General features: G+C 39.9%; 1 protein-coding gene across 3 annotated transcripts in view; it reads right to left on the reverse strand.

Annotated features, from left to right (window-relative positions):
• Nucleotides 1–2,921: 2,921 nt before the first annotated feature.
• LOC129776506 (facilitated trehalose transporter Tret1-2 homolog) overlaps nucleotides 2,922–12,458 on the reverse strand; it is a 59,356-nt gene continuing 49,819 nt past the window's right edge. For 2 of the 3 annotated variants that reach the window (XM_055782199.1, XM_055782191.1), the window contains one exon: nucleotides 2,922–4,095. In XM_055782199.1, coding sequence (XP_055638174.1) covers nucleotides 3,161–4,095 — 935 coding nt within the window. In that variant the 3' untranslated portion in view covers nucleotides 2,922–3,160. The remainder of the gene's footprint in view (nucleotides 4,096–12,458) is intronic. The other variant, XM_055782207.1, reaches the window with a different exon arrangement.

The following is a 12,458-nucleotide window of genomic DNA, read 5'->3' on the forward strand; positions in this document are numbered from 1 at the left end:
TTCCTTCAGCAGATGTGCCTTCTGATTCGCCAGCAGCTTCAAGTTGAAACGGGCCCGTTCCTTGATCGGGTTACTTCCTCCTGCTACATCTCCGTTGGTTCTTGCTACCGGTGTCAATGTGGTTTCACGGTGACATGTACCGCAGCAATCTTGCCACTTCCAATGCTCTTCCTTCCTTTCCTCGTCGTATCCCGCACAGCTGTAGTGGATCCACTTCTCACGCTGGTCGCACATGGACATGTCTTCGGCGTTGTTACCCTGCTAGCACAACGGGCAGTCGAAGGGGTCACATCCTGTGGCACTTATTCCCACTCGATAACCTCAAATCTTTGAGTTTTGTTACGGGGGTTTCGGAGGTTCTATTCAGCACGCGTGTTTCCAATTGTATAGCGAGCTCAAAGCTGTATTTATTAGGGAAAACGTTAGTTCAATACAAAATTCATATTATTGGTTTACCTACATTTGATCTCCGCGTTTATAAGTTTAAAAGCACGACAAGATGATTCATATATTTGCACAAATAAGAAATTCAACTTCGTTTGGATTCTATCTCTACTCCTTTTTTGTGGTAATCAAAGAATGTGTGGTACGAGAAAAATTTTCAGAATGACAGTGATGACAGCTAGCTGTCAACGATTATCTGGGTGCGTCCTGGAGTGGCACCGTTCGGATGCGCAGGGTCAGATAAAGTCAGCAGTGGCGTAGTTTGCCCGCCCCACAACAGGCGATCTTTCGGAAAAGATCGATATTGTCAAATCGATTTTCCAAACGGCGTAGGGATCGATCCAGTGATTAAATTGATACCAAAGAATCGATCTTTGAAAAATGTGAAGCTTTTTTTCGATTTATCTGCTTGTTCTATATGCATGGAGGGAATTCAAACAGGGAATACAAATTTCATATTTCTATTCAAACATCAAAAGCATTTTGTTTTGTTCCTCAGCGTGAAGGCTACAACTACAGGGTATTCATCTTGTGCCGTCAGGCAGTCGTTTTATTAAATTAATTAATTGAAGAACCATTATTAGAAATTCAACAACCGCCCAGAACTCAGCTGACAATGATCCTGTAAAAGATGTCAAAATCAGGTTCAATGATCCTATGCGCAACTCAGAAGCTGCCGCTAGTTCTTCTAGAATAAGCGATCTAAATGTTGACATTATGTTTAAAAAAAAAAGTTAGGTGGCCTTTGGTGAGATAAATAGTCGATACATACTGAAAAAACAAATCTACAAAAAGTTTTTCTAAGATCAAAAAGATCGAAAGCATAAAAATCGTTTTTCTCGATTTTCTCGAGCACAAAAGATTGATCCAAAAAATCGGAAATCGGAATGGAAAAGATCGATCTTCTAAAAATCGATCCGAGAACGCCTAATCCTAATACAAATAATTCGTTGCTATTCTTTGCATATTGAAATTATGTGGCACAAAATCTGTCTGGAAGGCCATGGTTATCGTGAGAGAAAGTCAATTAAAAGAATCGATCGAAGCAAAAGCAAAAATTTGGCAAAAATTGCCGAATAATGAATAATAAATAATGAGTCTTGTACAGAATCTATTGGAATTTTAAAAATTGCCTTTTGATTTGGGAATAATCACATTATTGAACAAGTATTCACTAGGAAGAGGGAAATTTTTCATTCTATCAAAACATTTTCCTGTAGTAAAATGACCTACAGGAGCGTTCTTGGAACCAAATTAATGCTGATTGATGAGGTTAATTGGATTTACTGTTGACTTGGTTAATAAAACACTGTGTTTATCTATAAAATCATGGAAAAAAACAGAAAAAATCGTTTTTTTTTCTTTCCAGTATTGTTATCCACTATACATACACACAAAAAGATAGAAGCATTCAAGTATCACATCTTGAAACTTGAAACTTTAAACGATGCTGTCAAATGATGTATATCCCATCTTCATGCGTTGGTTTTTCACAAAGTTACATTGTTTCTAAAATGACTTAAACACTTTGACTTCGCGCTCCGTTCCCATAATTTTTGTCAAGTGTAGAATCAACGACATAGTATTGCATACTAGGGATAATATTTAGAGAGTTTTATTTGAAAATTATTATTAAAGTATTATTTGAGTCCTATTAGCACCTTTTCCATGTGACACCAACTATTACCATAATGGGTACATGGAAGTGACATTTTAAACATGTTTTTTTCTCGTTTGTTTTTTCTGTACCATAATCCAATGCCATCAGATCGGATCAGAACATCACATCGCATCACATTGTCACATCGTAATGAAAATGGCGCATACGTCACTCCATTTTCGAGTTTTTACGGTGTCATATTTACACATTTCTGAGAAAATTCCTGTGTTTTTCGGAAGTACTTGGTATTCTATATGGATCTATAACAAAAAAAAAGTAGATTGTCAACTTTGGCGTTTACGTCACTTTGCGAGATTACGCCGGAGACCAATTGCTTTCTCAGTTTTCCCGTGGACATCTTCCGTCATCGAATGCGAAAATGTGAGAAGAATTAGAGAGAGGCGTTTTCCCGATCACCTCCTCAAACTGCTCATCGATTCTCTCCGTTGTCGCGTGTTTAAACATGTGAAACATTTGAAAGTTCTTCATGAAATACATCATCGGGCAAGTCAGTGTTCATCCTCTCACATAACCACATCACTTACCGCTGTGAAATGTTCCTTCCATGGTTCAGTTCTCGTTCGCTATCTGGAGTGGGATCTGGGGTCAATCCAGTTAACTAATTTCATTCAATAACTGGGCTGCAAAACTGCAAAAAAGAGAAGAATCCTTTGAATGTTTCTACATTATGTTCATCCGTGGAACATACACATGAATTGTAGGCCACTCAAATTATAAGGTGAACCCGGCCGAATTGAGTTATAATCAAATCAAGAACCAATGGAAAGTGTTCGGATAAAACATCAACACCTTTGAATTGATTTAGTTACAAAAACATAAATTTACTTAAACCGAATGAGACAATCATTTTCGCGAACTCTTAATCTACGAACTGTAGCTGCTAACTTAATGCGACATCATTAGCTAATCAAGAATAATATAATTTAATTCTTAAAAATAAACCAATCAATCCAATTCTCTCCATGCTGATATTGGGATTATTGTAAACACACACTCAGTCTTCTGTTAGATGTTGTTACACTCTCATCTGTTTTTTTAAACCAAATTTTCTTCCGTCCCCAAATTGGAAGACGATGACGACGAACTGCTACCGCTGCAGTCGACCAAGCTTTTGCCTGCGACCACACTCCGATCCAGATTTGGGATGGCGATCAGTACGAATAACACAGCAAAAAGCGCGATGATCGTAATATTCCAGAACAACCATCCCGCACCGATCATACCGAACAGGAAGGGCAACAGTCGTACACAGATATACAGGGAAACCCAGCTCAGACAGGTGGCGATGGTGCGCACGGGAAGTGCGTTCTCTTCCTCAACGATAGTGTCCAACCACCGCCAGGGCACCTGCTGGAAGCCGATTGCGTACAGAAACACGAAAACTCCGAAGCACACCAGCGGTATGTGTTCGTGTTCACCGGAGTGTCCGGTGATTCCCTGGACGTGACAGTGCCACCCCAAACCACCCATTGCCACGGCCATCAGCAGGGAACTCCACACGAGCAGTTTGTAGTCACCAATTTTAACGCACAACAACCGATAGGTCGGAATACTGAGCGTGAAGATAGCTGCCACGCAGATTGCCGTATACTCCGGGTAGAGCAGGCTCCCGGTGAGGTTGAAGATACCGCTCAGGTTGAACATCATCGGGATAGCGCCCACGAATTGCTGAAACACTACCAGCACAAGGGTGGGCACGACGAGGCGGGTGTTCTGAAGTTTCCGGAGTGATTCCAGCAAATTGACGTTTGCAAATCGCGGCTGCTGCCAATTGGTTAGGTTGTTTTCCATCACCTGAGCGGAGAAAGCTTCGTTCGTGTGGGTCTTCCGGAGGATGCTTCGAGCGCGACTAACCTGCTGGGTGGTAGCGAGGTACCGGGCGGACTCCGGCATGAACAGAAATCCGATAAACAGAAAGACTGGGAAGATAGTTCCGATCAGACTGGCGAGCTTGGTGATGGGGATTTGATCTGAAATGGAGAAGGAGAAAAAATTATAGGAGGTTGTGTCCAAGATACGACCGCATTGTTGACGTAGAACTACGCTGTTTTTTTTTATATAAGTCGCTTGTTTATACCTTCGGATATTATTCTATAATGCTGTGAAATTTTAGAAACAACTGCTTAGTAGAATAATCTCTGAAATGATTTTTTCATTGTAGAATCAGTTGACGATAATTGATTGATGATTCATTCTTGCCCTCGCAAAACAATACACTAGCTGATCGTAAGTCGCAATTTATTTCATGTCAATGCATTGAAAATTTACCTCGATGGCTATTCCGGTGGCCTTTTTCGAAATTGACATAGACTCGGCTACAGTCGATTATATACATGTTGCAGCAGCACCATTATTCCATATCTCATAACTACATCAATATATCTGCAACATTTGCAAGTATCAAATATCATGCTACATGTTATTTAGTATTGCCTCAAAGGAATCGCACCTCTGGATATCGTTCGTACAAACTAAGCGTAAACCAAGCGCCAAACAAGCGTTCACAATAGCATGCATACAGAGCCATACATTGGTGGCTTGCAACTACTAGCAATATAAACATTTCTCATAATTTTGCGCTATTCTCAAAAGAAACGCTTCTGTTAATATAACTGGCCTCGAAAAGAGTTGCATTACTTTCTCATGCTCGAGAGAAGCGCAGCTGTCACCCTTAGTGGAGGAAGTTTTGCTACTGGCAAGGAAAACCAAATCACATACAAAATTCCAGAACATTTACTTTCTTGATGACTAAACAAGAGAAATAAACTCTTTTTGTTAATAACAACCTAGAAAACAGTAGCAATGCTTCATTATGATAAATATTAGCGCAAATGCAATCCTAGTTGAAGGCAGTTTTGCGACTGGCACGCGAACCCAAATAACTTATAACATTCCAGTAAGACATTCAAGATGCTTGGTATTTCCAAATAATTTTTTGGTGCACAACCTTAACGTCTGCTTCGCCATAACGTCAGTTTAATGCATTGATGCATTCGCAAAGGCACCAACGAAGCCCTTATGAAGACGGAAAATAAACAATGTTAACTGCTTGGAAAAAGACTGAATTATGCCACACAGCTTGTACTCTGCTGTAACACCCATCGATGCGAATTCGCTGATGAGTTTGTCAAGAGCGACCGCCTTCCCCACCAGCGGGGGGAGCTTGATTTTGGTTGCTGGCTGGGCGTTTACATTTTCGACCAACGCGCCGAAATCGCCTACTTCGCTGTTGTTCGGTGATGTGTCACATTCGCGTAGGCTCGGTTCAGTGCGAGCGCTTTTCACTGCACCAACATCGCGTGCATCATTAGATGACGCTTACCTCGTAATTTGATTGCCCCTGGCAATGCGTTCGTTTTTTGCAGGGCTCGAGCCTGCCTTCCTCTTCTTCTTGCTCATCGCACACTACGCGAAGCGTCCAACCTATGACGCGGAAAGAAGAACACACGATACGAATAACGCGAAAAACGAACAGAAAAATCAAACGATGATTTCCAAGTTGGATTACCACTGGTGAGGTCCAATGTTATAGCGAATTCGTTTTTAAAACTGAGTCAGTGCCAAACTGACTCTGTAATAAAAAAACGTTTTCAGTTTCACGAATGCGGTGGTTTGTCGGTGTGCGTTATATAGTCTGATTTGTTTATATTTGCGACGACAAATGTACAGTGTCGACGTCTGGTGGCGATATTAGTGCTTGGGAGGTAAATTATTCTCTATCAGATCAGAAGGGCCAAGTGCAGTGAAACAATATAAAAGTTTGAATGAAAATTTTTACTTCATATTGTTTGATTACCTAACACATATAGTTCTGACACTCACTTAACCATTTGTCGATGCATTTCCTGTTTGTTCCACAAATAATTACTATTATAATATAAAATCATCATTAAACACAGTTTTCGTTCAATATGTTTCGGCGATATCGGGAAAACCCTCTTATTTCATCACATAAAATAAATATTTGATACGTATTAAAGTAAATTTTCATTCATAATTTTGATTTTGAAAGCAGGTTTATTCCACCTGAATATCCATCGTTATTTTCGCCTCCCAATGAAAGCACACGTAGCTTAATGCCGTCTACTCGAATATACTCTTCAAAATCAGAATCCGAATTGGATTACGATTCCAATAATACAAAAGCAAAAGCAGCATGTTTTCCATTTTCATAGTCTTTATTCTTAGATTTTCCAAAACAATACTCGAAACTTGACAGTTCAGTATAGTTGTGTTGGTGAACCCGAGTGCCAACCCGTGAAATATCTCAGTGCGAAACTAACAGCTTTCGGGCGAACCTAGTGCGACACTGAATGCGAAACTGAGTGAATAAAAAAACGTTTTGACAGCAGTTAGTGCGGCACTGGGGTTGAAACTGAACAAAAACGAATTCGCTATTAGATCGAAGCGCAGCGAAAGCAAAGTGAACTGGATTACTCAACAGTCCGATGCCGAATGAAAGTTTGCCTCAGCGAGATCCACTGTTTATACTCTAGGCAAGTATTCCCCTTCATTCTTCCTCTTTTTCTTTGTTCACGGAGACTTTAAATCCTACGATTTCCCCTCCGTTGGTCGTCGATAAGTTGCTCGTTATTGATAGCTCTGTTCGGGAAAGCACTCAAATGGGCAGAACAAATGTATGGGAAAATAGAAACACTTTAAGTTTTCATGAATTTTAACCATTTACTAACCAGGGGATTCTAATGTATGGCATATTAAACAAATCTTACGGTATTTCCGATTCGTTTAGTATGTAAATCGCCAAAATCCGTTCGCGGCAAAAATAGTTATTAACGTTAACTTTATTTCATAAAAACGTGACCTGTTTTCTGATTTGACACCCTTAATGAAAGACGTAGTTCTACGTCAAGAACACACTCAGATTATTTCAGGATCGAGCACCGGAATGTCCACTCGGGATATCACACGATTGATTGTATTTTTTCCCTCGAAACGAACGCTAAAACGCTATCAATTAACGCTCTCTCTTCCTCCGTTCCTCGGTTCGCAATCTATGCGCTCCGTCGCACAAAACACTCCTAACTGGCCAGTAATCATTTTACGAGGTAATAAAACGCGTTTCGTATTCCTACTTTTATCTCCAGCATTTTGTAGCCCCACGTAAATGATCTCCCGGGCACACGAAGCAGTGTGGTCACGCAGTTCCATCCGGGCCAACCAAGTAACGAAAGCGAAAAGAGTGCTAGGGGAAGGAAAATTCGGAAAGGGAAAGCCCGGGAAAAAAGCATTTTATCTGTGTTTCTGTCTACTTTGATAATACGCTCGTAAAAAGATTTTCTCGTGTCATTTGCGGAGATGGCCAGCGACACTCGACGCTCCTTTTGGGGCAATACACATCTCTCGGCGTATCGCTTCTAATCGGTGGCGGTGGCAGTCCTGGCTCCTGATCCTGCTCCTGTCACCGCCCTCACACCCCAACAACAACAACAACAGAAAAAAAAACAAGCCAATGATAACGAGCGCTAAATTCTTCCCTCGTTTGTGCGAATTCTTTTCGTCCCCCTTCGTCTGGGGGGCGGGGTCCGACGGAGGCAATTTTCGGTCATTCCGGCACGGTTACGGTTACGTTTGCAGTTACGATTCGGCATGGACCAGGGGAAAGGCAAATAAAAGAAATGTTGCCACGATAATGGTGTCATCATGACGTGGCTTGACTTGTTTGTTCGCTGTTTTGCGACTGCTGTTGACTATGGAAAGTGATGGGACTTTGAATGAAGTTAAATTTGCGGTGTATTTGAGGTACAAAGAAAACAAATCGAAGATCAGTACCTCAGTGTTCAGATGTAAACCTTAACACTCGATTCAATCAAAATTCGAACACAAGGAAGGCCTTTCTTTTTACAATTTAAGACTGTTTCTTTTTTGGGTCAGTGTCATTTTATTTGTCATTTTTGTTGTTTTGTTGTGTATTGAAGCTTGCAAAGTTCGAGTTCAATAGAGTCGCAAAAGTAAACATAAATTTATCAACGTTTTACCTCTTGAAGGATTCTAAATTGCTCAAATCTGCGACACAACTCTACTAGACGAGTGTAAAAAAAAAAACTAACAAAAAATCCGAAGAAAATTATGAAACCGTAAAAAAATCTGTTTACTTTTGAGAGTATGAAATTTCATACGCTGTGCAACTACGGTATATGTTTTTCTCAATAGGATATATCAGCTTCCCGATAATCCGGAGGAGCTGTACAATTATCTGATCAATTTGGACGAAGTCGCTTTCGGAAATCTAGTGTCAACAAATGATATTGACTTTGTCATCGTGCCCCCAAGCTGGAGATAGTGACTCGGAGGACGGCCCTTCCGGTTTTGGCAAACAAGTGAATGTCGAGAGCAACATTGAACGAGACCAATCACAAGAATGCTCCTCGGGCAGCAGCAAGAAGCGGAGAGCCAGACACTGGGAAAAAATGACCTTAAATTCGGATGCAGATGCAGCCGTTGTTCTTGAAGGACATTCACCTGATCTTAATGATCTCTGCTCGAAACATAAAAAATGTTCCATTACCTATTTGACGCAAATTTCGTCGGACTAATCACCACAGAGACAAAAAAGTACCCACTGCTAAAAGGAGATACAAGATTCCGAGTGACCGTACCGGAAATGTACAAATTTCTAGGAATTGAACCGTGGGACAATTTTGCGTAGAACGGCAGTACACGAAAGTGCTAATAAACCATGAAAATGGTTGTTGAAGTTGAATTTTATGAAATAAAACCGTTTTGTTCGATATTCAAATGATTTCCATTTTTGATACTGTATCGGCTCAGCGTATGAAATTTCATACGTCAGATATCTCAACTTCCAAAGAACTCCAAACCATAATATTGCGTTTCTCCCCCCCCCCCCCCTTTTCGGGACAAACCTAGATGGACTAGAAAGTTCCATGCCATTGGGATCAAGTTCTTGTATACCTGGGCAGTAATGGGTTAAGTAAGAAGTCTCGATGAAATTCATTTAGTGATGTCCGATTTTCGTGAATAATCGTTCGTCAAATAATGGCATATAATGGAAATAATGGAAACATCGGGCTGCTATTTTATTAATAACCCAACAATGATCATGTCAATTGTCTCCACTGTTCGGTCTAACTGGACAATGGAAGAAAAGAACGAATACTCTTACGTCTGAATGGTTACTGAGAAATGTAATACGTATACGCAATGGTATAGAAGGAATACTATTACGCCGAAAATGGCAACTGTGTAATGTGCTAATTATAGATATGATAAACATGTGACATGTACACGATTAAAATTCGGCTCTATTACAGCTAAAATGCTAATGAAGCCTGAAATAAACAAATGAGATAAAAAAAAACTATTTTTCTATGAATTTTCTTGTATTTTCGCTAAAACTTCATCACTATGCCTATTATAGTCATACATTCTGGTACACGGAATATTGGCCACAAATCGTATTGGCCATCAAATCATCTTTTTATAAAATTTCTTTCTATGTTTTATGCTACTCAACAGCTACAAATTACACAAACCAGATATTTGAAATGACCTACATTTGCCTTCAAGCATAGGTGGAGCCGAAAGACTATATATCGATTGCAGTACGCACTACATCATAGGAAAGCTGTTCACTGCACGGGTTCATCTGTATGGTAACCCTCCCTTCCCCTTAGAGAGAGGGTGGAGTGTTGATTCACCATAGAAACCTCTACATGCCGAATTCGGCTCGATTTGCTTGATTAGTTCTCGAGTTATAAAGAAATTTGTGTTTCATTTGTATGGCAGTCCCCTCTTAGAGAGGGGAGAGGAGTGTCTAGCCACCATAGACGAATTTCATGCCAACTCGACTGACCGTTGGCAGCGCCATCTCATATGCAGTGAAACGTTGTGGGTGTAAAGACATGGGTCTTATAAGCATCTTTGCACCTGAAATATTCGAAAAACAATTAGACTACTTTTTGGAACAAGCCAATTTTTTGACGTAGGACTACGTCTAACCGGAAGATATAGGGTGTGAAATGAAAATCTAGACACTGAACAAGTAGGAAAAAATGCAAGATTTGGAACGCTTATAACTCGAGCATTTCTGAATAGATCGCAAAGGTTTTTGCATCAATTGATAGGAAATATATCTACGCATCTATCATAACGAATAACATTTCTTTTTTTTTTTTTTTTGAGATAAATAATTGAATAATTGTGAAATAACAAGCATTGTCCAAATGCACTATGTGCCCATTTTTGATTGGTCCATTTTGTGCTCCTCAAATCGTACCGACCAAAACGGGCAACCAGAGCAGCAGCGAAATACAATGAAGCACGATTGGAAAGGAAAAAGAAAAAATATGAACGAAACATTGGTCGCAGTCTCACACATGCGAAATTCTCGAGCCAGCTAATCAGCTTAAAAATCCCCGCTCCGCTGCCGTGACGATCATTCTCATCCAAACTAGAGATGGGCAAAACTGTTCACTTTGATGAACGGTTCATTCACTAACCGTTCATCTAAGTGAATCAGTTCTTTTGAACCGTTCTTTCGCTGTCGTTCAGCGATATTAAGAACAACATAGAATGTTAGCAGGAACCCAACATCAATAGACAGCTATTAATTAATATCGTTGGATTGGATAGTGTACGTATGGGATTTATATTTTTGAAATTTAGTGGGGAAAGATAAGCTGCTTTTTTAAAAGTCGCAAACTGTATGTGAAAATATGTTTTTCGATCAACAAAAGTTTATGTAATAATTTTATGCGCACAACATATGTGCAATTTTTCATATTCTCTTTTTGGACAACACACAGGTTATAAGATGAAATGTAAATACATATTAGATATAAGATAGGTTTAAGAATTGAGTGTGATGAATGTGATTGAGAGTGTGAGTGTGATCATTGTCAACATATCCTCATATCCCCTCCTTTTCCTGAAGAAAATATGTCACCCTTCTAAACTCGAGTTGACCGCGAGTAATCGGTTTCCTATATTATTAACATTAGAAGGAAAAATTAAGAAGGAAAAATGTATATATACTAGTAACAATACAGTAAGGAGTTCGGCTCCTTTAAACCTATGTAACTGTGCCTGTAAAAATAAACGATTTAAATAAAAAAAAAACACACAGGTTCCATGTAAGATCATATTTTATAACTTTCATTCAGGCAAAAAAATCAGCAGCGATTTTCACTAACAATCAATCATACAAACAATCACGATAACACGTACACGCAATAGGCCAAACAATGAATTGAAAGCAACGGAAAAACTTTTTTCTCAACATGCTCTCACTATAATATTTTATGTTTACCTAATCCATGAATCGCCCCAGCTTCCCTCAGATTTTTTCTGATAATCAGAAAGTATATGATTGTTACGCGGAATTGAAAAAATACATGAAATTGAAAATATATAGTTCTGCTTTTAAAACTACGAAAATCTAATTTAATTTTTAACCCAAAATTGAGTACACATTAACAAAATAAACCATGAGTTACATGCATTTTGCTCATAAATGGTAAATCGTTTTATTTTCCTTACAAGCGTTCTCGTTATATTTATCCATTTCGTCCAGCGCAAATCAGTTCAGCTGCACTAGTTTGTTCGCAAACAGTTCGGCCGCAAACACTTCGTTCTCAAACAGTTCGTTCCCAAACAGTTCACTCTCAATCAGTTCTTTGCCATACAGTTCACTCGCAAACAGTTCGTTCACAAACAGTTCACTCTCAAACAGTTCACTCGCAAACCGTTCTTACGGAATCAGTTCGTTCCGTTCGTTCACAAACCGTTCGCTCGCAATCGGTTCGTGGGGAGAACTACCGTTCTCTGAAAAAGAACGACCGCTCGTTCACTCTTTTCAGCGAACTAGTTCTTTCGTACCGTTCGTGAACGGTTTGCCCATCTCTAATCCAAGGCGCCTAGAAGTATATCCTAAGGTGGGCCAACTTGCTAAAACCACTCTTCAGCCATATTGGAAGTCTACTGTGTTTTGTTTGTAAACAAAATACAATACGCTAGTGCCGAAGCTCGCTCGTGATCAGTCTGTCTCTTTCGCGCTACAAGCAAATAATTCCCCTTCTGCTTTCTTCCGTACTGTTTTCATATCCCACTCCCCTAACCAACTTAGTGACGAAACGGCCTCACCTAGTACCATAGACCCGTCTTGCTCTAATCCAAACCGTACACCACATCGGTTCGCATCACAACACATCAACAAACCAACACAAGCAGCCATGTCTGGACATGGCAAAGGAGGAAAAGTGAAGGGAAAGGCAAAATCCCGCTCGAACAGTGTTGGTCTCCAGTTCCCCGTATGTGTATCCGCCAATTGCTCCGTAAGGGTAGCTAGGCCGAG

This window comes from Toxorhynchites rutilus, chromosome 1 (assembly GCF_029784135.1).
Source record: "Toxorhynchites rutilus septentrionalis strain SRP chromosome 1, ASM2978413v1, whole genome shotgun sequence".
Lineage (NCBI taxonomy): Eukaryota > Metazoa > Arthropoda > Insecta > Diptera > Culicidae > Toxorhynchites > Toxorhynchites rutilus.